The sequence below is a fragment of the Telmatherina bonti genome (assembly GCF_933228915.1).
Source record: "Telmatherina bonti genome assembly, chromosome: 8".
Lineage (NCBI taxonomy): Eukaryota > Metazoa > Chordata > Actinopteri > Atheriniformes > Telmatherinidae > Telmatherina > Telmatherina bonti.
In genome coordinates this window covers 37,129,626-37,157,167 of record NC_136626.1, presented here as the reverse complement: position 1 = coordinate 37,157,167, position 27,542 = coordinate 37,129,626, and the positions used below count along the sequence as shown (strand labels likewise).

Here is a 27,542-nt window from a genome sequence, read left to right as displayed (position 1 = left end):
ATAAATAATAAAAACTTTGATGAGGTGAGCTGCAGTGCGATGTTTCAGGAAACGCACGACTTCGGTAGCGACGGTATAACATCGTAAAACTTCATAAGAAGTCAAACGCGTCTCTTTTCCAGGCAGTAAACACATCTTATGCTGACGTTCATGAAGTTTGCACGGCTGGTCTTTTCCCAGTTCCTATGTTTAGCTTCTGCTTCATTCTTCAGCGATCACCTGAAGCTTCGCTCTAACGTTTCCATCTCTTCTATTTGCTCCTGTACTGTATGTACCTCCTGCTTCAGCCTGCTGCTCCTCTCCAACGTCTTCTCCTGCTGGTATGTTGCAGCGCCATTCCTTCATGCTGTCCCACATGAGAGCTTTCTTTCTATTCACATGCAGCCGGCACAGTCGTGTTGGAGCTGCCACCGTATATTAAATTTAGCACAGCTTCAAGCTATTTCTGTTTCTGATTTTAAATCTGTTGGGTGCTGACCAGCATTTCTGTCACATTTTCATGTGTCATTAATCAGACAGTTAACTGCACCGTAAGATATTAATAAGATTCATCCACAGCTGTCAGCTGCTTTACTGTTTATACATGAATAAAATGATGTATTTAATTCAGAGGATGGCCCTCAGTCTGTCCTGCTCTCATTTCTCTGCTTGACTTGGGAAAACAGTAGTTTTCCTACAGAAGTGGGCTTTGTGGTTCCGTCAGATGATGAGCTGCACTAAAACTAAAGGAGAAAATCAGAAAATCTTATGTTTTTCTTGAAGCTCTGGATGATTGTCATGGTAAAAATGCAGGTTTGCAGTGATAATGAATGGATGTTGGTTGGATAACATGGCTTTAGTTTCTATGAGAAGACCCACCCACGCTTGTTTCTTTGAGGAAAGATATGACATGTTTTGTCATCTTTTACACCTCATGTGGAAGCCACAGGTCCGCTGTGAAAATGGAGAAACTCTAACATAATTTTAAAATAAGGAGCAACTAAAACCCTTTTTTGTTTCATTTGAGCTGCTTGCGTGGTGCGTGCAGAACACGAACTCTCAGAGGGTCAGCGGCTTGCAGCGGCGTTCACCCCCATTGGTGCCTTTCATGTTTTATCCTCACAACCTCACATCTAAAGGATTTTATAAATAACAACAATAAAAATCTACAACACAAAAGGTCCACATTAATCAGCTGAAAAGACAGAAATAAAAAGCAGTTTTTAAACATTTTTAAATGGTGAGTGTACCGAGATGTCTAAGGATCCAGTCTCAGAGGTTTCTCTCCATTTGGTAAAGAACGGCTCCAGCCTCCTCCTGTCTGGGTGGATCTGCTGCTGTCCGGCAAACATCCACAGATTCGGCCACATTTCAGTTTCCTCAGCAGGAAGCTGAGCGTCGCTGTGCTGCTGGGGATGCTAACAAGTTCCCCCCAACATGCTCTGCTGACGCGCTACGTGGGGCACTTGGCCTTCCCTCAGCTCATTCAGCGGTGATGCTGCTTTTCTAAGAGTTTGAATTGTTCCAGTGATTTTTACCCCGACGCTGCTTTGTGCCCGACCTGCTTGTGGAGCTCCGTGGTCTTCATGCAGCATTTAGCCGCTATGCAGCAAGAGGTGACGCTGAAACACACCGTATAACGGTAACATGGTTTGAAGTATTTCATTCTAATATTTATATAGAAATCAGAAAAATTTCTTTGGTTTTCTAAGAGTTCAGATCTATTTTGAAATAAATTTTGGAAGTTTTTACAAGACATTGTCTGTGCAGCTCTCTTTTGTTAAAGAAAATAGTTTCATTTAAAAACATTGGTGGAAAGCATGTTTAACTATATTCATAATTCAACCTTTATTAACAAAAACTGGAATCAGCTAAATGTTTCTCTATTTTAACATCAAATACAGTAAATTCACAAAATCAGGTAAATAACTGATTTACAGTATCTTAACGCCAAAATATGAACCTGTACTATATACTGTATTTTGGGAAATTACAGTATTTTATTTTATTCTGATATTCCAGTAAATCTCTGTTATTTAGTTACAGTTTGGTTACTGTAAAAATGAGCAGTATTAATTTCACAGTGCACGTCTTGTCTCATGCACCTATCCATGAAATCTGCACAATTAATCATTTCCATTTATTTGATGATTTTTTTGTGATTTGTGCTTTTTGTTGCTGCCTCTTCTGCTTCTTTCCAGCATCTGTAACGCTGTTGATGTTCCATGTAAAGCACGCTGCATTGTGTTGCACGTGGAAGGTGCACCGTCTGCCTGCTTGGTGGATCTTATTTAGTGGTTTTTCAGACTTTTCAGAGAGTAGATAAAATGAGATCATGTGATTCAGGTGATTGCACACCTTATTTAACTTGGTATCCTACCAGTGACAACGATGGGCATCATGTCATATAAAACTGTTTTATTCTGAAGGTTTGTCATGTGATGAGATGAAGCTTTGCTGCTTGATGCCTGATGCTGCCCAGACAACAAAGTAGTCCTGCTTCCTGCATTTACAAAGTTTGGCCGGCTTACTGAATCCAGTTCACTTCTGTATTTTTGGTGTTTTTGTTTGCCTGGAAAGTTTGGGCAAATGAAAGGAGTTCATATTTCTGCTCAGTTTCCATCCTCAGTGTGTCGCCCCTCTGCTGGGACATACTGGAAATGTCTCGCTGATAGAAATGTAATCACAATCTGAGATATTTCCACCCAGATTTTTCTGCACATGTTTCTTGTCTTTTAATCTTTTATGGTTTTTGTATGTTTTTACATAAAATTCCCTTCAAAATAAACTCAGTGCACAGATTTAATGCAACAGCAACATAATGAAGGAAAACATACCAGGCGGGTGAGCATGCCTGCAAACCACTGCAGAGGTTTTCTGACCTGGTTGTGGCTGAGCTCCACACAACCCTCCAAAACACAACAATGCTTTACTTAGAAATAAAGTGGATGAAACTCTTCATTAAGTCGTATCACAAATTTAGGAATATTTCTAAGCAGCCGCCTGGGGCCCCACCACCGACCAAAGGGACCCCCGCGTGCGCTTGAAATGTCAAATTATCTTTATATAAAATAAATCTAAAAATGCATAAACTGGTGGAAAAAGTTTGTGCACCCTAAATGCTGCATGAAGAGTCACTTCTAATTTTTAACTGCAATTTATCTTCCTACAGTCACAGTCAAAATACTAAAATAAATCCTAAAAATTACATAAAAAAAAACCTTATTTTTCACTTTAAAACAGGACATGATCGTATTTCAGATTGTGTAAAAATTTTAAGGGTGTTAGAAAACTTTTTCCCACCTCTTTATATCAGTAAATAATTACATGGTGACAGACACAACTACATACTTAGATACCATCAGTCATGGCTGCACGCCAACCATGCAGATGTCACGCTACATCGCTCAGGTGTAGATCAACACTAAACCAGTCCAGCCACCCTGGTAAGGTTAATAACCAGATTGACACCATTAAGATGCAAACTGATGACAAATAATGCAAATAAATGGTTGCATTAAAGCACATGAAATAAACGTTAAGTACTGGTGGTACCAATGTGGTCCCCGCGGGGCCTCCTGATCAAACGATGCTTCAGGGTCCATAAAACCTGATCTGGGCTGGTTGTGTGGTTTTGCAGCATTAGTAATGATGTAAATTGACAGCTTATGTATTAAAGCTTTGCTGTTCCTGATACTGTCCTGTACACTGCAGACTTTTCTTTTCAGGGCCGCGCTCGCTGTCAGCAGGTCTCCCAGCCAAACCAAGCTTTTCATTTCCCTACAAGGAAACCCTGCACATCTTTTAAATTGTATTTCAGCCCTGGGATTACGAAAACAAGGTCATGTTGCTTTTTATTTAGCTCTAATAAATCTGGAGGCCAAGTCCAGGCGATCACAGAGGTATGCCGACATGTGAGTTACTGGACTGATACCAGAATATTGTACTTGGAAAAGCTACGATGAATCACTCTGCATGTCTGTTACAGAGGGTGCACTGATGCTTTTATTTAGACTGAATTAGATATCGGAGGTAGAGCTTGAAAACGGTTGATATATTCCCAACACAGAACAGACTTTATCCAGATTAAAAGGAAAAAATCCATGTTTTTATACTGTGGAGAAGAGCATGCTTCCAACACACTGATGGAAAGGAACAGAAAAAGACCCTGGCTTGAGACGGCAATGTGTCACTACAGACCTGGACTCTCACTTCTAAACCGCTGCTGCTTGTTGCATCCAGAGTAACAAACCAAAGCAAGGAGATATAATTACTTTATTCAATTTAAATAGAAGTTGCTCCAAAAAGCAGAAGCAGAAAGCATCCGGCTTGTCTACTGCAGACTAATAAGGGATAACAGAAGTCTGCACTTGTTATTTTGAATGAGTGCACAGTGTTTGTGAGGAAAAAAGGGTCAGGATGTTTTCTCCCAATAGAAGCCTCCACACAGCTACATTTCACTGAGACAAAACAAGCTTGTCAGCTGGCTAAGTTGGGTCTCTGTGGCGGTGTACAGACTTTTAGGTGTGAGCACAAAAGGCTTGCCATCTGTGGTATTTCTGTCACTATATGCTTTGAGGATCAGCACTTTACTCCTGCAGTGACTCAAACCTTCCAAACAGCTGGATTTGACTGCAGTCTGCTTCCCTGGATGACTCATCGCTACTCAGCGGCGAACGCTGTTAGGTGCTGAGGCTGCTCTGACCTATGATGCTAGCAGGCAGCCTTGCAGAAAGCAGTCCACTGAAGGCTGCGGATATGAAGGGAGACGATTTGTTAAACAGCCCCAGCTGTCAGCTCCGTGAGGAAGATGAGACAGATGAGAATCCCTGCTAAGAAAAGCAGTAACTCTTCAACATCGGCTGCGGAGACCCGACTGAGGCTCTAAGCCGCCATGTGAGGCTCTCTGCTTCCGTCATAGTCTTACATACATAAATCTGTGCTTCCTAAGTCAAAGAATCTCTCATTGTCTGTTAAATTTAACAGTCTGAGCAGGTAGAGAATGACTTGGAATACAACCTGCTTCCCCGTGTTTTAAGCAGGATCTGCAGATTGTTCATAAGCTGAACAAAGCCAGGAGAAGTATGAAAAAAACATTCGGTGCCCCGACTGTCTGTTACTTTTGGCCAGAGTCATAAACTTTAATTAATTTGAGCACAAAAGAAGCCCAGGAGGATTTAGTGGTGTAGCAGTGTTGCTTAGTTCCACTGTTCAGCATCACCTGCACATATCCAACCATCAGGGAACGACCCAGACCTGTCCTGCATCCTCACAACATATCCAGCAGCAAAACTTTCCCCTCAATGGTCCTGTGGAATGACGATGACCAAGCTGAGCAAAGGAGGGGTGAAGAGGAAAAGAAATATGAAATATTTCAGCTGTAATAAATTATGTGGAACTAAACACAACATCTCTACTAACTGAAACACGGTGAGTGCAGAAGCATCACATCCTCCAGAAGTCCACATCATGGAAAGCTTCAGACGAGATGTGTGCAGAAAGCAGCCCTAAAATCTCTCTGACAGACCTGTCACACCGGCTGAGCACAGACACGCTGCCAGCTCCCCGGCCCTGATGTTTAACCCCTGTCGCTGGAGATAAAGTTTCAATGTTGAAAAAGTAAACAAAAGGAAATAGGAAAAGTTCTGAGGGGCCCGGTCGCAGAGCTCCACCGTGGGGACAGTTCCGCCGCAGGCTCCACAGAGGGGCCCGGTCGCAGAGCTCCACCGTGGGGACAGTTCCGCCGCAGGCTCCACAGAGGGGCCCGGTCGCAGAGCTCCACCGTGGGGACAGTTCCGCCGCAGGCTCCACAGAGGGGCCCGGTCGCAGAGCTCCACCGTGGGGACAGTTCCGCCGCAGGCTCCACAGAGGGGCCCGGTCGCAGAGCTCCACCGTGGGGACAGTTCCGCCGCAGGCTCCACAGAGGGGCCCGGTCGCAGAGCTCCACCGTGGGGACAGTTCCGCCGCAGGCTCCACAGAGGGGCCCGGTCGCAGAGCTCCACCGTGGGGACAGTTCCGCCGCAGGCTCCACAGAGGGGCCCGGTCGCAGAGCTCCACCGTGGGGACAGTTCCGCCGCAGGCTCCACAGAGGGGCCCGGTCGCAGAGCTCCACCGTGGGGACAGTTCCGCCGCAGGCTCCACAGAGGGGCCCGGTCTCAGAGCTCCACCGTGGGGACAGTACCGCCGCAGACTCCACAGAGGGGCCCGGTCGCAGAGCTCCACCATGGGGACAGTTCCGCCGCAGGCTCCACAGAGGGGCCCGGTCTCAGAGCTCCACCGTGGGGACAGTACCGCCGCAGACTCCACAGCGGGGCCCGGTTGCAGAGCTCCACCGTGGGGACAGTTCCGCCGCAGGCTCCACAGAGGGGCCCGGTCTCAGAGCTCCACCGTGGGGACAGTACCGCCGCAGACTCCACAGCGGGGCCCGGTTGCAGAGCTCCACCGTGGGGACAGTTCCGCCGCAGGCTCCACTCTCAGGCCTCCTCCACCACAGGGCAGGAAGAAACCAAATCTTTTCTAAATAAGTAGCATCATGGAACTGTATAGGTGATTTATCAGCAGACTAACGTCGACGTTAGTCGCTCTAACGTCGACTGGCTGCATTATTTCCGTACATACGCACATGTAGTTAAATCACTGTTATATCACTCCATAAAGGGCATCACCATAGCAACACGTTAATCAGATGGTTAAGATCAGCTGGCTTTGACAGCCTAAATGTTGTTTAGCATAAAAACTACATGAAGGCCAATGGAAAATAGTTCTGATAGTTTAGCAAGTTTAGTAAAAAACAACAGCCATGTGTAATAACGTGTTTACGTTTGTGGTAAAAGCAGGTAAACAACTCAGACCCGTACATTACACGGTTTTAATGCACCCTGTAAACGTCATTCAGTCCTCATGTTTTTACAACACAACAGGTAAAGTTTCCTGTTTTTTTTGTTTTGTTTCTTTCTTATTACTTCAGTTACCATGGTGACTGATTATTGCAGTTTAGTTTTGGTGTTATATTTAAGCTTACAGAAGTGCAGAGCTGTCACCCAAACAAAAGAAAGAACTTGTTAAGTTTTAGTGTCAATTTTATTTTAAAAACTGGAAAATTAAAACATTATAACATGATATGTTTCATGTTTCTGTAATAAAACTATCAGGTTAAAACCGGGTAAGGTCCCATGTTTTTTCATTTGGGTGGCAGCTCTACGTCATACCGTTTATCAAACCTTCTTCTTCATCATGATGGGTGAAGGAAAGTTCCTCTCCCACTGTGAGAGGGAGCCTGCACTGGACCGGTCCAGACAGGGGTGGTCTGCAGCCGGTCTCATGTGGGGCATCGCCAGACTGGTCTGTCACTGTTCATAGAATCATATTACACACCATGTTTCAGCAGGAAAAAGCAAAGATGATATTATGTTGCCTAGCAACAGATACATTTCGGTAGGGAATCTACGTAAACTTACGTTTATGTTCCAACATCTTATGAGATCATTTTGCTGCATGTATCATGTATCTAAACTGCAGCCTGATAATTTAGTCACAACTTTCACAACCAACTCTTCAAATTTGTGTTAAACTTCCGCAGAGTGGACTCGACCCACACTGATACTGGTTAAACTGGTGTGAGCACAGGCTGGTCTGGCAGAAAGCCCTGAGGTCCTGAGACTCCCTCACGGAGCCAGAACCAGAACCATATCTGTGTGAAAGCACCCGACAAGGCCTGAAAGGAGCCCAAACCTTTTCCTGACCGTAGAAGAAGCAGTGTTTCTAATGAAAAGGAGAAATGTGTCACATGAAGCTGCACTTCTTGGGAATCAGGTTGTTTTCTATCCACGGAAAAAGAATATTGTCACTTTAGGCAGGAAGCAGAACAGCCTCATGTAGAAGAGGTAACGCTTTTCTGGACACCTCTCACACACAACCTCTTCATCTGATCCAGCTTTTCTGGATCAGACAAAGAGCTCAATGACATTGACAGAATCTAGCAAAAGAAAAAAAAAAACAAAACAAAAAACAAAAAACAGAACCAAAAGACACAAATGCATCACAGGAATGGAACTACCCTCATCCTAAACCTTGCTGTCGGCCGCCTGCTGTGCAGCTCTATAGATTTGTACCAGTGTGATCCGTCTGTGCTTGGCTTTTAACTTGAATTAGTCATGTGTAGGCATTCATGTTTAAATAGCTCTGCAGTACAGAGCCAACTTGGATACAGCAGCCCAGAGTTTCACCCTTTCATCCTCCATTTTCTTTCCAGCGGAGCCCCACTGCATCACTTCGTCAACACACCTCACGTCAAAGAACAGAAAGGCACAAAAAAGAAAAAGAAAAGAAAAGGGCAATGGAATAAACAGTGCAGGTAATTACTCTGACTTCAATAAGGTATAGTGCTCCAGTAGGTAGAACAGCAAATAACATTGATCTCAACTGAAGGTACAATGAGTTTGATTGATACCATGTAATGTGATTTAACCACTATCAAAAAGTAGTACCAACACACAGAGTACAAAACTAGTCCTTATATGCCCAGCCCCACTCAAGCTAGAATATATTATGCAAGAAAGATTTCCCATATTCCCAACCCCAACACTTTCTGTTCCCAACTCCAGCACGCAGCCTCGGCAGCCGGACTGTATCTCCCACAGTCCCGCAAGGTTTTCCCTGGAATGCAGTCCAATGCAAAGGACAGGGTGGAAATTATTCTTAATAATGACATAATCAGCAGAGCAGCCATCAAGCAGATAAATTGTCATGCGCATCGTGCTAAAATATCCAGTTATCCTTTGTCCCCGAGCTCTTTGTGTTGAAGTTGGAACTGCCAGTCGGGGGGTCCTCCCTTCCCACGCCAGCAGGCTGCAGTATGGACACCCCTCCCAAGAGAAGAGGCCTTAAAAAGCCTTGGTGCTTAGTGTATGATCTAGATATGTAAATAGGTTCTATACAATAAAATTGTTCCCATCCTGAAAAATAAATGGATGAAAAGTATTTGCAAGATTTTTTTTCTTTGTTTTGTTTTTCCTCAAAATGGTTCTGTTGTGCATACAGGCAGTCTTTTCCTCCGTGTGTTCAGTCCTTCCTTTGCTCTCCAGCTGTTTGCCTTATCTTACATAGCCTCCATTTAAGATGCTTAGACATGCCTACATTTGGTTTGCATCTCCTTTGTGCCCCACAAACAGAGTATTCTGCAGTGTGATGTCAAAGGAAAAGAATATTTTTTCTTTCTTTACAAAGCGTTCCCCTCTTCTCACCTCCGAGGCGTGTCTGATGCTCCGCTCTGCTTCCAGATAATACTGTCAAGCAGTCATCTGTCAGATCATCCCGAAGGCCATAACTGCTGTCGCTAGAGAGAAAACGTAGTTTTCCTTGTTTTGCTGCAATATCAGAACAAAAATATTCATAGAAAACATCCTCTTCTTTGCTTTAGCTTGTGAGAGGTCGCTTTTTCTCCAACTCTTTATATCTATTTTTTAATTGTCTTTATTTTTGTACAAAAACATTTTTTTCCTGTTTTTTTAAATCTTCTGGTTCAAACCATCTGAAACTGTACTATATTCCTTCAGGTATTAACAGCGTGTGGCACAATCCCAGTGTAAATCCGTGAGTGTTTGGCAACTCCAAGCTGGCATCGCAGCTCCTGACATGTCCACGTTCGTCGGCAAGTTGGCCTCAAGTCTCTGCTGCAGCAGCATCATTAGCTCCTCGCCTCCGTGGGTGCAGCCGTGGGGCTATACTCTGGTGGTGGAATGTGAGTGTGGGTGAGGGTGAGGCAGAGTATTGTTCTGCCCGCTGCTGGGAAAGGTGTTGAAGGAGTGGAGCGAGGTGAGCCTTCCCATGGTGCTGGGGATCATGGTTATGGTGTTCGGTGTCATGAGTGGGATGTCGTCCGGTGAGCGCCTCATGGCCAAAGTGTAGTCCGGCGGGCAGGCAGTCCTCAGCACCACGTCGTGCGGGTGCAGAGAGTCGCTCACCCCTCTGCAATCCCGATCCAGGTCTGAGTGCTGCTTCATCTGCAGGGACATGATCTCCTCCTCCTGAGTGTGGGCCAGGTCGTTCGCAGCACTCCTCTGCGGGCTGCAGCGTCTGTGGACATCATGGCGGCGCTTGTCCTTTTTGTAGTAAAGAGCAGCAAAGGCCAGAATATTAAGGAAAAGCAGCGAGGCTCCCACGGCTATAGTCACCGACAGCTCCGTGGAGTAGTCGCGCTGGTCCACCAGGTGCGGCTGATTGTGAATGCCGTTGCTCTCCGTGGGGAATGGTGTTGGATTGGGGCGCCTGGTCAAAGGAACTTTGGTCTTTGGTGTGCGGTTGGTCGCTTCTGGTGGAGGAATCTGGAGACAGAAAAAGAAACATGGCTCAGTGTTTAAATCATATGTAAAAATTCATAAGATGTAGAGAAGATCAATGCATAGTTAGATGGAATCAATATAAAACACTGATTTCAGGACTCATGTAGCATAAAAATCTTATGATGTAGAAGCTGAAAGCTTTTCCTGCAGGTCAGCCTGCAGACATGATGTTTCCATGCAGACGTGATGTTTCCATACAGACATGATGTTTCCATACAGACGTGATGTTTCCATACAGACATGATGTTTCCATACAGACGTGATGTTTCCATACAGACATGATGTTTCCATACACACGTGATGTTTCCATACAGACATGATGTTTCCATACAGACATGATGTTTCCATGCAGACGTGATGTTTCCATACAGACATGATGTTTCCATACAGACATGATGTTTCCATACACACGTGATGTTTCCATACAGACATGATGTTTCCATACAGACATGATGTTTCCATACAGACGTGATGTTTCCATACAGACATGATGTTTCCATACAGACATGATGTTTCCATACAGACATGATGTTTCCATGCAGACGTGATGTTTCCATACAGACGTGATGTTTCCATACAGACATGATGTTTCCATACAGACGTGATGTTTCCATACAGACATGATGTTTCCATGCAGACGTGATGTTTCCATACAGACGTGATGTTTCCATACAGACATGATGTTTCCATACAGACGTGATGTTTCCATACAGACATGATGTTTCCATACAGACATGATGTTTCCATACACACGTGATGTTTCCATACAGACATGATGTTTCCATACAGACATGATGTTTCCATGCAGACGTGATGTTTCCATACAGACGTGATGTTTCCATACAGACATGATGTTTCCATGCAGACGTGATGTTTCCATACAGACGTGATGTTTCCATACAGACGTGATGTTTCCATGCAGACGTGATATTTCCATACAGACGTGATGTTTCCATGCAGACGTGATGTTTCCATACAGACATGATGTTTCCATGCAGACGTGATGTTTCCATACAGACATGATGTTTCCATACAGACGTGATGTTTCCATACAGACATGATGTTTCCATACAGACGTGATGTTTCCATACAGACGTGATGTTTCCATACAGACGTGATGTTTCCATACAGACGTGATGTTTCCATGCAGACGGGATGTTTCCATGCAGACGGGATGTTTCCATACAGACGTGATGTTTCCATGCAGACGTGATGTTTCCATACAGACGTGATGTTTCCATACAGACGTGATGTTTCCATACAGACATGATGTTTCCATGCAGACGTGATGTTTCCATGCAGACGGGATGTTTCCATACAGACGTGATGTTTCCATGCAGACGTGATGTTTCCATACAGACGTGATGTTTCCATACACACGTGATGTTTCCATACAGACATGATGTTTCCATACAGACATGATGTTTCCATGCAGACATGATGTTTCCATACAGACGTGATGTTTCCACACAGACGTGATGTTTCCATACAGACATGATGTTTCCATACAGACATGATGTTTCCATACAGACGTGATGTTTCCATACAGACGTGATGTTTCCATGCAGACGTGATTTTTCCATGTAGACGTGATGCTTCAGCCTCAGCTGTCAGATTCTGAGGCTAAAATGATGTAAAATGAATGTATGAATAGATAAAGCAGCAAAAAAAGCAACCAGAAGTTTGTAGAAATAACACACAGATCACTAGTGACCAAGTCTGAAACACACACACTGTTTCCATGTTTCCAAACTTCTTCCTGCTACTTTCTACCTGCTATCCTCACTGCAGCACCTCCACCTCAGCTGCATCCCAAACGTCTTCTTGGATTTATTCCAGCCATAGAGGATCATTGTTTTCCTGCTTTTCTCATCACTTGTTGATCTTTGGCTGCTCCTGATTGGACGTTACCGTCAGTTTAAGCTCTCTGATTGGTGGAAAGTCTGACAGGAAGTGTCTTCATCATCATGTCCAGGTGAAAATAGAGGTCTCTTAGCAACATGGTAGTGATGGTGATGAAGATGTGATAAATAATGGTGGATTTACCATCTAGAGTCTCTGAATAAACACTACATGTTGTGTCTGGATTGTAAACCTCCTGGACGGATAGAAACGTTGTAAAACGTGGCTCTGTTGCTTATAGAATTACTTTTGGCATCAATAATCCATCATTCACAACAAGTTTAAACCATAATGGCCAGGTGTGCAGAGCGATGACGTATCATTTTATTCTCCAGTCTTCTGTTTTCATTTGTCGCTTTCAGCATATTTCATGTTTGTGACTTCATGTGAGGTTCTGAAGAAGCTTATTGTGAACAACCACCTGGCTCTGGGATGTGGTTTTACTGGTCTAAGCAAGCATTCATACTGGTTATTTCTCCTAAAATGACCTGTGATCCTAACAGAAAGTTTATTTCTATGACCGGCTTTAAATTCGGATATCTCTTCATAGTGCTGACTTGATGCGATCATAACTCTGCCATTAACTCCTTCTGACCAGACGATGTTTCCTGCTTGTGTATGTTAGGAGTAGGAGGAAACAGATGCTATCAGATAAATCATTTTAGCTGATTCTTAAGGTTCAGTAATGTTTCAATTAAAGCACAGTGTGTTTGTTTTCTGTCTTTGTCATGTTTATTTTTAACTGACAGGAGTGTGAGGAGACATTTTCTTTCCTCAGCTCCAAGAGCTGAAACATTAATTATCCTTTTGCTCTGGCTTCTCACTCAGCCACACAAATGAGATTGGTGTCAGCCTTTTTAATTAGCTCAGCAAAATAAGCTTGTTTTCCCAAACTGCTGAACTACTTTACGCTAAAGAGGACTGTCATGAGACCGGCTTCTGCTGCTGATGGACACATGCACACGGTGGACTCCATGCAGACAAGCTTCTCCAGTAAGGTGACTTCTACAGAAAAGTATGCCACACACTTCACCTGCTCTCAGTTTGTAAACTTTCTAATGACCACCAGAGCCTGACACACTTGCACACACTCCTATTAATAATGCAGTTTACAAAGTAAAAGTAGCATGTATAAAGAAGTTTTCAGACCCAGCCTGTTAAAACACCTGCTAAAACAGCTGATTACATCCTTTCCTGTTGCCAGTAATAACATGTTTATCCTCAGAGCTCTGAGGGCTGCAGCTGCCCACTACGTCCCAAAGGGACAAATTCATAACTGCATCATGCAGCGAAAACATTACTCTGAAACCTGCAGGCTGCGCTGGACCACAGGTCCTAATAATTACGAGTCAGAAGTAATTAGTCAGTTTATTTTACAAACGGTGAGTGGTGCCGTCTATCCAGCAGGAGGGCAAATCAGAGAGTAGCTGCTGTCCATGTCAGATGTTGCATGTGTGTTTCCGGGCTCTCTCCTGTAGCCCTGAATGCAGCATCTGAGCCGAAACATGCAAAGTGTGTGTGGCAACTGGACACACATGACTGCGTGTCAGAAACAGATGAAGACAGACTTCAAACTTCATGTATGAGTGTTTCTGTGTGGATGATCTGGTACCAACCTTGGTGGTGGTGGGGATGAGCTGCGTGACCTCATTGAGGCTGTGAAGGTGAGGAACCAGCTCCAACCACAAGTTGACCTAAAGAATGGACAGAAAATGAATGAACTCCTCACAGAGCGGGTGTGGAACCATCTCAGGACAGGAACACAGAACAGTCTCAGGTTAATGATGATCGTTCAGCAGTTGTGTTTGTTTTAGAGGAAAATGAGAAAACATGAGAATCGTGTGTGTGAAGGATGTTCGCAGATAGACGGAAATGAATGCGTTTATTTCCATCTAGTGTATTAATTAAAAAAGAGGGTGACGAGAACAAAATTAAACCTTAAGAGTATTTTGTTGTGTTACCACATGTGGGAAGTGTTTATTTTGTCATGTTTTGTCTTGTCATGTTTTGTCTTGTCATGTTTTGCATTGTCATGTTTTGTCTTGTCATGTTTTGCATTGTCATGTTTTGCATTGTCATGTTTTGCATTGTCATGTTTTGCATTGTCATGTTTTGTCTTGTCATGTTTTGCATTGTCATGTTTTATCTTGTCATGTTTTGCATTGTCATGTTTTGCATTGTCATGTTTTGTCTTGTCATGTTTTGTATTGTCATGTTTTGTCTTGTCATGTTTTGTCTTGTCATGTTTAGTCTTGTCATGTTTTGCATTGTCATGTTTTGTCTTGTCATGTTTTGCATTGTCATGTTTTATCTTGTCATGTTTTGCATTGTCATGTTTTATCTTGTCATGTTTTGCATTGTCATGTTTTGTCTTGTCATGTTTTGCATTGTCATGTTTTGCATTGTCATGTTTTGTCTTGTCATGTTTTGCATTGTCATGTTTTGTCTTGTCATGTTTTGCATTGTCATGTTTTGTCTTGTCATGTTTTGCATTGTCATGTTTTGTCTTGTCATGTTTTGTCTTGTCATGTTTTGCATTGTCATGTTTTGTCTTGTCATGTTTTGCATTGTCATGTTTTGCATTGTCATGTTTTGCATTGTCATGTTTTGTCTTGTCATGTTTTGCATTGTCATGTTTTGCATTGTCATGTTTTGCATTGTCATGTTTTGCATTGTCATGTTTTGTCTTGTCATGTTTTGCATTGTCATGTTTTGCATTGTCATGTTTTGTCTTGTCATGTTTTGCATTGTCATGTTTTATCTTGTCATGTTTTGCATTGTCATGTTTTGTCTTGTCATGTTTTGCATTGTCATGTTTTGTCTTGTCATGTTTTGTCTTGTCATGTTTTGCATTGTCATGTTTTGTCTTGCCATGTTTTGCATTGTCATGTTTTGTCTTGTCATGTTTTGCATTGTCATGTTTTGCATTGTCATGTTTTGCATTATCATGTTTTGTCTTGTCATGTTTTGCATTGTCATGTTTTGTCTTGTCATGTTTTGTCTTGTCATGTTTTGCTATGTCATGTTTTTCCTTTTTTTTTTTGTTTTGTTTTAAGTTGGACAGTCAGATTCGCTCTGTGGTCAAGTCCAGTCTCTACCTCTTAAGGCAGCTAGCCAAAGTAAAGCACTTTTTATCACGACAGTACCTTGCTGTGATCCACGCCTTTTTCACCACATGGCTGGATCACTGCAATGCACTTTACTTTGGTGTAAGCCAGTCCGCACTTACTCGCCTGCAGCTTGTACAAAATGCTGCTGCACGTCTTTTAACTGGCACTCGTAAATTTGAGCACATCACCCCTGTTTTATCATCTCTTCACTGGCTGCCCGTGCATTTTAGGATCCATTTTAACCTTTTTATATTTGTTTTTAAATGTTTGAATGGTGTTGCCCCCCTCTACCTCTCTGAGTTGTTGCGCCCTTACTCTCCGACGTGGTCACTCAGGTCGGCTGACCAGCACCTCCTGAGTGTACCAAAAACCCACCGTAAACTCAGAGGGGACAGAGCCTTTTCAGTTGCAGCTCCAAAACTATGGAACAAGCTGCCTTTGCACATCCAACAGGCCTCTTCTGTACCTGTTTTTAAATCACGTCTTAAAACCCACCTGTTTTCATTGGCTTTTAACACCACCTGAGATGTTGACATTATTAATCTGACTGTATTGATCATGATTTTACCAGTTTTAGAAATTTTATATGTTTTTGTACTCTTTATTTGTATTATGATCATTATCTCTGTTTTATTCTGTACAGCACTTTGGTCGACTGTGGTTGTGTTAAAAGTGCTATATAAATAAAGTTGCAGTTGCAGTTGCAGTCTTGTCATGTTTTGTCTTGTCATGTTTTTCCTTGTCATGTATTGTCTTGTGGGCTGCACGGTGGCGCAGTGGTTAGCACTGTGGCCTCACAGCAAGAAGGTCGCTGGTTTGATCCTTGGCTGGTTTGGTCAGTGGCCTTTCTGTGTGGAGTTTGCATGTTCTCCCCATGTATGCGTGGGTTCTCTCCAGGTACTCCAGCTTCCTCCCACCATCCAAAGACATGCATGATAGGTTAATTGGTCACTCTAAATTGCCCCTAGGAGTGAGTGTGGTTGTTCGTCTCTCTGTGTGTGGCCCTGCGATGGACTGGCGAGCTGTCCAGGGTGTACCCTGCCTGTCACCCAAAGCCAGCTGGGATAGGCTCCAGCTTCCCCGCAACCCTGAATTGGAATAAGCGGTTCAGAAAATGAATGAATGAATGAATGCATTGTCTTGTCATGTTTTTCCTTGTAATGTTTTGCATTGTCATGTTTTGTCTTGTCAGGTTTCACCTTGCAATGTTTTGCCTTGTCAGTTTTGCCATGTCATGTTTTTTTTTTTGTTTTTTGTTTTTTACTTTAGTCTCATTTCGACTTTATTCTCCACTTTTCGACTTTAATCTCAAAACTGTATTTGTTTTCTTATTGTGGCCCTAATACTCTGTTGTAGAAAGTCTTCTGCCAAAAGTTGCTATTAAAACATTACACATAGTTTTTCTTTGACTTTTTTGAACAAAATAGCAATTATCTAAAGTATTTCAAGTCTTTAAATACCACTTTGATTAGTGAATTAATTTTCCCAGACAAACACGGAGATTGTGTCATCAGTTGTCATTTTAGACATTAAAAAATTTGATATAATTACAAATTTGGTGTTATTGATCAGTACTGAAGGCGTTTTAGCGTTGTGAGAAGAAAAGCGGGAAAAAGATGTAAAACATCACCGTAAAACATTTTTCATGTTTTACGGTGATTCTTGGGAGAGTGCTTTTATTCTCTAACAGACAGTAAGAAATTACAGATTTGCCACTGCAAAAAGAAGATGAAAGAAAAAAAAAAAACAAAAAAAAAAATTAACAGTGGATGAAAATAATTTCTGTTGCTACTTTTCTTTTAGACTGATCCTTCATAACGACACCAGTAGTTCTCTGGGGTAAATCCACCTGGCTCCACAGGGCTCCACGGGGCTCCACAGGGCTCCACCAGGCTTCACCGTTATTTAAAGCGGACCATCGATCGGTTCTGTGTTACATGGTTTGTCTAGAGCCATTGCCACAAATTTCCCCTTCTCTTTCAATCTACTGAGACGGCATTACAGACTGGTTTAAGTCTGGAATGACATTCACAATCACATTTGCATTTAAAGGATTAAAATAATTTTTTCTGGAAGTTTTGATTTCGACTGAAGCTGACTGAAGATATGAGAGAAAAATGTCTCTAATTGTCATTTTTATAGTGTTTTTTGGGAGAAGACTTTTATTGTCCTGTCAGACCTGAAAGGGACGTACATTAAGCCACAGGGGATATGAAAACTGAAGTATATTTATCTAAGCTTGTAGGTGACAGTTGGGATTAGTAATGATCTTTGATCGTGCTCATTGTCATTTATGCTTTCTAAAATTTAGAATTGATTTTAGAAAAACCATGTTCCGGACTGAAGGAAGTGAATGGAAGTGAAAGCAACCTTGTTGGCCCGGTAGTGCTCTTTGACCCGCGGCTTGAGGCCGATGTGCAGATACAGCTGGTCTTTCTGGTTGTAGCGCGTCCAAGCTACTTCTTCGAAGCGGTTTGGCTTTGTGTGGATGAACTTGGTGTCCTGGGGGACTGGCTGGTTTGGGTCTCTGTAAAGAAATGAGAAAATACTTTTGGGGTTAAATAAGTCACAATAGGCAGGACGAGGACACGGGAAAAAAGCCGTTTGTCTCTGGGTGAGTACACATGTCGCCATATGGCTGCCTGACTGAACGGTCTGAAGTAAACCTATCTGGTGATCGGCACAAATTTCTGCTGGATGGAAATTAAACATGTTTCAGTCCAAGAAATATGTAAACACAGACTTCACACCAAAGGGCTCACCATCACCATGACTACCGCTGCCTTTAAGTATCCCATAAACAGACGAGCTCACAGAGCACATTCAGCATGATCTCCCACGTTAAAAAGCCTCTGTGCCAGTTAATCTGCCGGCCATGTGAGCTGCAGAGACCCATTCAGACCTGCAGAGCGCCGCATTGTCTGAGAGAGGCTCATGCAGCCGGCCAAACCTCATCAGGAACACGCTTAACCATTCAAATGGCTGGCATAAATCTCCCAGGTACCACACATTCAACGTCAATTTGGGGTTATATATGTAGATCATTAGTGCCTCTTTGTTCCCCTCAGGGTTACTGGGCAGGGCACAGAAAAAGCCAATGTCCCCCATTATGCATCAGAAAAAACAATTACCGCCATGACGATATGCTGGAAGGCAACACGAGGCAGAGGGAGAGAAGGAGCTTTAATTTTGCTCCATCACGAATGTCCCTCTGCAGCCTGCGACTATTAATTAATAATGTAATTGAAGATATGTAGAGGGTATCAGCAAAGAATACCAATTACACTGCACAGTTCATAAAAGCCACTGGCATATTTCACCACTCCTGTAGTCATCAGATGTGGGTTAATATGAGCAAATGCACACGTGGAGGAATTATTAACTTGTTCATAGTCTTGTAATGGTAATTATACTGATCAAGTGATGTAGAGACTGCAGAGCAAATGTACATTAAGTTATTTAAATTACCCAAAGAAGAAAAGCTAAACAGATCATAACTTCTGGACAAAGATGTTCTGTTTGTTCCATTCTTCCTTTTAACAACTGAACTTAAGTTATAAATCATTTACAGCTATAGAAACATAGAAAGTACAAGCTGGAGGATGAGCTGGAGATATGTTAGGTGTTATAGTTTAAGCACATGGAAGCATACTGGTCTTGCTTGTAATGTCGTCATACCCCGTCTTGGCGAAGTTGGTCCAGTAAGTCATGACCACGGCACTGAGCATCACATCGTTCTTGGAGAAGTTGCAGGGAAACAGCTCTGTGGGTCCGATCATCGGCAGTCCGAACACGTACGGGATCTCATCCCCGTGCGCCGCATCAGCCCACGGTGGGACCTAACAGGCAGCAGATTGATCACATTTTTATCATTTATATATAAGCTGCAGAACAGGTAACGTCGTGATGATTCTCACTGAAAAGGAACATTTTCAGAAGGGAAAGGATAAAAAAGCTTTAATACTGTTGTACGTCTGTGATATGCTGCTTTATGTCTGACCAGAGACAAAGAAAGGATGAGAAAAGGATGACGGAGGAGTCCTGCCTCATCAGCTGCTGTTGACTGAATGAAAACTAACAGTGCGAAGGTTTGGGAACATATTGTTGGCTTTTAAACCATCACTTCAAACCTTTGAAAACGTAGATATGTGAAAAATCAAAATAAAAAAATGATGCAGGAATCTAATAGACGTCTCTGGCTGCAAACCTGCTGAGGTTTACTCCGCATCTCATTAAAGTTGCTGTTTGTTTACAGTTTTCAGCTTTAAATGATCAGCTGGGATTGATTTAAACCGTTTTTCTGTAAATGTAAAAGTCAGGAATCATAAACAGAACACTGGAAAATGAAAAGAGGTACATGAGGATACAGTAACAGCAAACACATCATGAGCAACCTGTGAGCTCAGTAAAAAGGAAAAGTTAAGCTGGTTGCTAGGCAACAGCACAAGTAAAAAAGTTGTTTAACAGTTTGACCTGCTCTATATTGTGTTAAATATTAGGAAAATAACCCCGAGTCAGCAGTTTTAGATGGACTAAACTGCTGTGGTGTTTAACTGTGAGGATTACCTCTGCATGTTGCTTCATGACAGTAGAAACAACTGTGTTTAAGTTCAGAGTTTATTCATCCATTTACCCACTGAGTGTACGCAGCACTTAGTGTTAATAACATGTTTGTGAGTAGGTTAAGAAATAAAGACATCTAGCTCAGTGAGGTGTCTCTGTTGTGTTGCTAATTATCCATGTGCTTCTTTTCAACAGCTGTAAGGAGCCTTGTGAAACTGCACTCTGGCATCCTGCATCTGCTTCAGAAGCTTGCTCGTCTGTCATTACATGATATTGTGTCACTTTGTGATCTGAACACAAATTCTAATAATTTCTTAGTGTTATTAATAAATCAATAGAAGATTACTGTAACTGTCTCTCTGGGGATATCTGGGAGAGTCAGTAATGGTTCAGTCTGGACATTTATGATTCCTGCTTCTGATTATGTAATCACAGCCAGTCATGTCACAATTTCAGCCCTTTTAAATGTAAAACAGCCAGTAACATCACAACTGGCTAATAATGTAATAACGTTTCTGTGCCAGTAGCATAGTAACCTTTAGCAAAGCATGCGATGGTTTGGGCCAGATCTAATCAGATCCCATTGTGTTTGTATAACTCTTGGACCGGTGTACCAGTCACAAAAAAAACCCAAAACATTTAGTTATCTGACAAAACTCATTAGTAGTGATGTGTGGGTCCATAGTGAGATAGTTATTCATTCTGTACATCATATAACAGAAATGTCAGGAAAAGTAGGAACTACTTTGTTTTCTGCCTGCTACAGACGTGTGGAACATGGTGCAGCATCACACTGCAGCAGCGCGTGGTTTTTCAGCTTTTAAACAGCAAACATGTGCAGGTCTGTGTCTGTGTTTGTGTGTGTGTTTGTGCATGTGTCTGTATGAAGATCAGAACCCTCCTCAAATGTCTGGAAATGAATGATAACAGAGAAGCAGAGGCGATGAGCTTATGATGAGGAGACATATAGAGCATAGGGACAGGGGCTGCAGGGCGGAGACAGCCGGTACGCTGCAGGCGGGTACGGTCCAGTCCACAGGGACAAAGTGGAGCTGCACAACATGTGTAGTAATGTCTCTGGAGTTTGGGGACATGCTGTCTGTCTGCTGGTTTAAGTGTTTGTGCTAATGTTTGAACAATCTCAGCAATCTTAATTTTGTTATTTTGGTTTATCTTATTCCTGTTTTGTTTAAATGTACAGGAATAAATAATCTGGTTGTGAAATATTTAAAATGTTACAGTACATAACTACATGCATTAACTACATGTCCTGGGATGTTTTCAGCTTAGTTCCGAAGGCCGACGTCCAGCTAGGTTAGATTACCTGCAGAGATCATTTCGTGCATCAGGTCTTTAAACTGGTCAGTACTGGGAATAAAACATCATTGTGTAGCTACTGACACACAGCTAGATGTGTTGAATTATTTCAGAAGCATCAATGGTCTATTTTACATTAAAGAAAACAGCAGATTTACCATCTCAATAGATCCATCACCAAATAAATCACATTTTCTTTCATTTCTGTACCTGATGAAATCCATTTCAAATCAAAAAAATTTAATCAAATATGAAGAAAAACTGAGGAAGGTGTTGATAACTTACAATAAATATGTTTGATGAGACAAGAAACTGCAAAAAGAAGAGGGGATGAGAGAGACAGAGTGGTTGCTCCCACCCTAAGACAGATTTTCTGTTTGCTCTTTTAAGAAGTTTGAAAAAAAAAAAAAAAAGGCTTTTAATGTTTTTATTCTCACGAGAAAAACTGCAGGATTGTAAGTCGTAAAGAAGTGTTTCATTTCTCCAGTTTAATCCACATCAAGAACAAAAAGTCTGAGAATTATGAGCAGGAGATGGGTTGGGTTCCAACATCACAACGTCCAACATTACAACATCAAACGACACAACATCCAATGTCACAACGTCACAACATAACAACATCCAATGTCCAACGTTGCGATGTCTCAACATCCAACATAATGCCAAACATCAAAACGTCCAACATTACAACATCCAGTCACAATGTCTAAAATTATGTCATCCAACTTTACAACATTCATTGTTACAACATCCAACGTTACAATGTCCAACATCACAACGTCCAACGTCACAACGCAAAACATCAAAACATCCAACATTAGAACCTCTAACGTTACAACATTACAACGTCCAACATTACAAACGTCACTACGTGTAATGTCACAATGTCTAACATCCCATTGTCCAACATTACAACATCAAAATGTCCAACATTACATTATAATATTATGTCACAATGATACAACATCCCAACTTAAAACATCTAGCGTCACATCGTCCAACATCAAAACGTCCAACGTCTAATGTCACAATGTCCATCATCACATCGTCCAACATTACAATATCAAAGGACACAACACCTAACGTCACAACATCCAAATTCACAATGTCCAACATTACAATGTCCAACATCACAACGGCCAACGTTACATTGTCCAACGTTAGAATGTCCAATGTTTCAATGTCCAATGTTACAACATCAAGAGACACAACGTCCAACGTCACAGCGTCCAACATTACATCGTCCAACGTTACAACATCCAATGTCCAACATTGCAATGTCTCAACATCCAACGTCATAACGTCCAACATCACAACGGCCAACGTTACATCGTCCAACGTTAGAATGTCTAATGTTTTAATGTCCAATGTTATAACATCCAATGCTACAACGTTGCACCAGTGCAACCAGCACAACCAATGCAGAACATTAGTCTGGACCCTGTGAACCTGTATATGTTATAATGTCAGACTCATCTGGAGAATTTTGTTATTTTCTAACATGCAAGTAATCCAGTAGATATGCAGTACCATAACTTTCCTACTGACTCACCTGCTCTGTCTGACAGTGATGGTAGAAAGCGTAGAAGTAAGTCGGTGACCCAAAACTGGAGTGCAGATCAGCTGTGGCAACAGCGGGGGCCACCCACTGGTGGTCGGTGAAAAGTGCCAACAACGTCTTCCTGCGGGTCTCTGGGTTGTGCCGGTCGGCCCAGTCTGTGTACATAAACTTGATGGTCTCTCGGAGGATGTCTTTTCCCTCCGGGTATCCATAAAGGTCGTCAACGAAGCTTGACACAGCGTAGTCGAAGTCATTGGCCTGGACGCCATTGTCATTGTCCACAATAAGCTCCACAAACTTAAGTCCCTCACCCTGGTTCACTCCCAGCATTATGTCGTAGTTGAGGAACTCGCCTGATAAAACACAGAGCACACAGATGTTAGAAAAGCCCAGCTGAAAAGCACAGCTCCTACGTGGACCGATCTGATACCTTGTTCCATCAGTATCTGAGGGTCATCAGGTATGACATCACCGTCGATTACTGGACCAAAGGCAATGTGGTAGCGAGCTGGTTGGATGTCTTGATCTACAAGCTCCTTGTAATGTTTTCTCTGCAGACACATCACCAGCTCCACCGTGTCGTCCAGGTTACAGCCCACCTTACGGGCCAGCATCCGGGCGTATTTGGCTGGCTGGAAGCTGACGGCCCAGCTGGACAGAGCTGTGCCGCTCTGGGCGATGGCTCTCTGAAAAAGGCCTTCATGACAGAATAAAACACACATGAAAGAAACAATTAGAAATAATTCACTCATTTTATCATCAAAATAGTTTCCTTGGGAATTTAATTATATAAATTTATATTTAATTGTTCATCAATGCCAAAGCTTTTAATCTTATTAAGAAAAAAAATGTTTTGTTTTTAACCAGGTCAGCGGTTTTATTAACCAGGTCAGTTTTATTAACCAGGTAAGCAGTGTTATAAATCAGGTCAGTTGATCTAAAACTTAAAATTACTGTAGATCACTCATAGTAAAACTGGAGATTTTAGTTAACTTGTCCCTAAGTTAACTTAACAGTTTTGTATTTTCAATGTCCTAAAATGAAATGTATTTTTACAGATATTAATGGAGCTGAGTTTACAGTGTTAAGAGGAATTAATTACAAAGCTGTAATTAATTTAATGTATCATTGATTTGAATAGAGTCCCACCCATAATTTCTCAAAGTTAGGCATGAAAAAAACTTTTTCTTAGAATGGCATCCAATGTCCTTCTCATCTCTTATAGTTTCTCTAAATGCATCCAACCATGCTAAACCTGGTCCACATAGTGTTAAACAAGCCCATATCATGATATGACCACCACCATGTTTCAGAAATAAAATTACTTCCTCACATTTATATTTCATATCTTCTTTCTCCAAACAATATTAGTTTATATTAAAAACTTTGAGTTTGCTCTTGTTAGATAGGAGCTTTTGGGGTTTTGCATGGAAAACTGCAAGCAGAAGACATTGGCAATGTTGTTTTTGGAGAGAGAATGGAGCCATTATCATGAATCAAGATGGAAGGAAACCATGCCATGTGCTCTTTGTCCTCATTTCCACCTCTTTGTGCACCATCTGTCTGACCTGAAATAATACAGTTCAAAATCTCAACATGGTTTGCAAATGGCTCCAGCCTGATGACTTTTAAAATCTCTTTCTTCAAGGTCAACGTGTCCTTCAGGATCCACCTCTGAGAGAGTGAAGCTGCATGTTACTTAAATGAAACAAGGCACCCTCACACACACACACATAACCCACGTATGGTCAATAAAAACACTTACAGTGTTTGTTATTTCATCTGCACTTCTGATACCAGATGTTCCCTCGCCTTTGCCTCTCATAGATAAATAATACCTGTTTGTTTTCTGAGTAAATAAATAGCCTATTTCACCCATTTTTCTTATTTAAAGGAAAAACTTTCTGCTAATCCAGGACATGGACGTGTTGATGCAGAATCAGGAGCCTCTGCATCAGGACATTAATGCATATCCAGTCAACTCCAGACAAGTCTGCATGACATCAGCATTATATTTTCTATTCAAAGAAATTCAACTCAGTGATTTGCAAACTGTAGAAACTAACGTCTGTATATCTTTGGTTACTTGCAAATATTGCAGACAAATATCTTACAAATGACATACAAAACAATTTAAAGGGAAAAATTACAAAATGCACAATTCAATTATGATATAATTGAATTGATATAATCAATTCAATTGTTTCATAATTTTAAACAAAATTTTATGTTTACCTTCAACTCTTGTAAATCTAAAACGTTAATGTTCAAAAAGTCTTAAAGGCAGAAAAATATGTGTGCAGGAATCATCTGGTAAGCACACTATCTATCTATCTATCTATCTATCTATCTATCTATCTATCTATCTATCTATCTATCTATCTATCTATCTATCTATCTATCTATCTATAACTACACTGGCACACTTTTAAACTGATCTGTGCATAACTTTTTAAACATAAAATATTCAATTTGTGAGATTCAAAATGTGTGTGTGTGTGTGTAAAATATAATTGTTTGTGTATTTCTGTAATCTGTACATGTGTGTTTTGTGCATCTGTATTTTATGTATTTGTATTTGTATGTAAACACCCATCTGCACGCATAATGGTTAATCCAGGTTACAAACCATGTGGTACACATGCATCTGAAGCTGCACGCTGATTAATTTCAACTTTTCCAAAGATATTTTTCAGACACAGTGATACTGAGTGGATTTCCTCTCCATGACTTCCCCTCCCTCCACTCCGCGTTCTCACCAGGTCACCCACTGCAGAGGTGAGTGTACATTGCTTACATAGATAAATATACAGTACTCGGGACAGATGTTTTCTGGAGATCTGGTGGAGTTCTGTAACTTGCTGGTTTACCTTTGGTGGAGTTGCTCCAGCGATTTCCCTCAGAGTAGTGAGAGAGTGTGAGGAGATTGACGCAGGAAGCTCCAGCTCCTGAGCCGAAGACGGTGATGCGTAATGGGTCTCCACCGAAGGCTGCGATGTTTTCACTGGTCCAACGCAGAGCCTGGATTAGATCCAACAGACCGTAGTTCCCTTTGGCTGCCTGGTCGCCGGTACTCAGGAACCCTGTGTGAGGGAACAGAGAGAGGACGTTCTTACAGGTTCGTCTTCTAAAAATGTCATTAAGCGAGATTACTAAAAAGAAACCTGCATTAAATATCAGCATGTTATTTCCTGATTACATGAAAGAGGGCACACATGCTATAATCTCTGGAAGCTTGATGTTAAAAAACAACTTTATCACCCTGCAAGATCGGTGAAAATGTTTGTGAGCTAACTTTAACACCGACGACTCGTGTTGTGAAGACAACCTCATGAAAACAACCATCAGAGTAAACTTGATTCAGTTCTCTTGTATGAAAATGCTTGAGACAAATATTTTCATATGAAACAAACATGAGCAACATTTCTGCCCTCCAGTGCAGCTTTGTGAATAAATAAAGCAAAATATAGAGCATGTTTCTTAACTCACTGGGCCTACTTTAAGCTCTGCCTTTACAGGAATGATTCCTCCATCTGACTCTAAAGGCTTACAGAAGAAAATAATATGAACAAAGTAATAGATAAGGAAGATGAGAACGACAGATAATAATGAATAAATAATAATCTCTTTCCCACCAAAATCATCTCAGCCACACCACCATGAACACCATCATCCTCAATGGTTTAATTAAACCCCCGAAGAAATCCTGAGTCAGTGAAGTGGCTTAAAATCCACCGAGGTATGAATACTGACAAGACAGGGACCCTTAACCAGATCCTCCTCCTTTAGAGGAATCTCATGTCCAACTCAGAGCACATTTTCCTTCCTCTTATTTCCATGCTAAAAGCTACATTATGTATGCATTACAGCCACAGGTAGACTCCGCTAGTTACAGGGTTTTGTGTTGGGGTGACATTAAGGAGAGCAGGCTGTCAGTCAGGCCTCATAACAGCTGGATATCCTCGGACATGGTGCTGAGAGGCCTTACTGCTCATCCAGGAATATTCCCAGGTAATTACCAGAAGAAAGAAAGAAAGGCAGAGAGAAGGGAAGAACCAGAGTGGTGCCTGTGAGGAGGTGCATGCTGCAGAATGGAATTTGGTTATCACTATGCTGTGAATAAATAACATATCCAGTTGTGTCTTTGAAGTTAAATGAATATTTCATACCATAATTTCCCAAGCATGAAGAAATGAAGGGCAGCTGAAACTACAGGGAGACACTCATATTTCTGTTCTTATAATATCAGCAGCACTCATCCGTCAAAGAGTGGAAAAGGACATGTTTGTCCTTCCCTGAAGTACCACACTGGAATGATGTTTTCATGTTTCCTCACTCCGCATACTTTAAATTGCTCTGACTAAACTGTTTATTTCTTGTTTTCTTGTTTATTTTAACAGAATCGTCAACATGGCTTTGCTGTAAGAGCCGTGGAGAGGAGAAGGAACGGCGTTCCAGCCATAAAACTGCTGAGGAGCTGAACAGCAACTAAAGAAACAACAATTGAAGAAAAAGAAAAAATCATGGCTGGAATTTAATCTCAGAGGTGAGCTTGGTGTTATTATACTGAGTTTAATCAACAGGAAATTTAACTGAAGCTTTTTTCTGAAGTATTAGCAGGTAGAAGCCTGTTTTTTCTGTTCTGTCATCATCTTTCCAGATGAACAAATCCATCATTTTTAGCTATTATAGTTCTCTGCATACCTGCTTGTTAGCTTATTTAGCATCTCTAAATGTTCCCATGGAGTGAATGTGTGTGTGTGTGTGTGT

The 27,542-nt window shown here is 41.8% G+C and overlaps 1 protein-coding gene across 3 annotated transcripts in view; it reads right to left on the bottom strand.

The window, feature by feature from the left end:
- Positions 1–9,698: 9,698 nt before the first annotated feature.
- nlgn1 (neuroligin 1) overlaps positions 9,699–27,542 on the bottom strand; it is a gene marked incomplete at both ends in the record, with an annotated part of 316,463 nt that continues 298,619 nt past the window's right edge. For all 3 annotated transcript variants that reach the window (XM_079245235.1, XM_079245237.1, XM_079245236.1), the window contains 7 exons: positions 9,699–10,301; positions 13,838–13,915; positions 17,702–17,858; positions 19,010–19,170; positions 22,764–23,125; positions 23,203–23,469; positions 25,643–25,855. In XM_079245235.1, coding sequence (XP_079101361.1) covers positions 9,699–10,301; positions 13,838–13,915; positions 17,702–17,858; positions 19,010–19,170; positions 22,764–23,125; positions 23,203–23,469; positions 25,643–25,855 — 1,841 coding nt within the window. The remainder of the gene's footprint in view (positions 10,302–13,837; positions 13,916–17,701; positions 17,859–19,009; positions 19,171–22,763; positions 23,126–23,202; positions 23,470–25,642; positions 25,856–27,542) is intronic.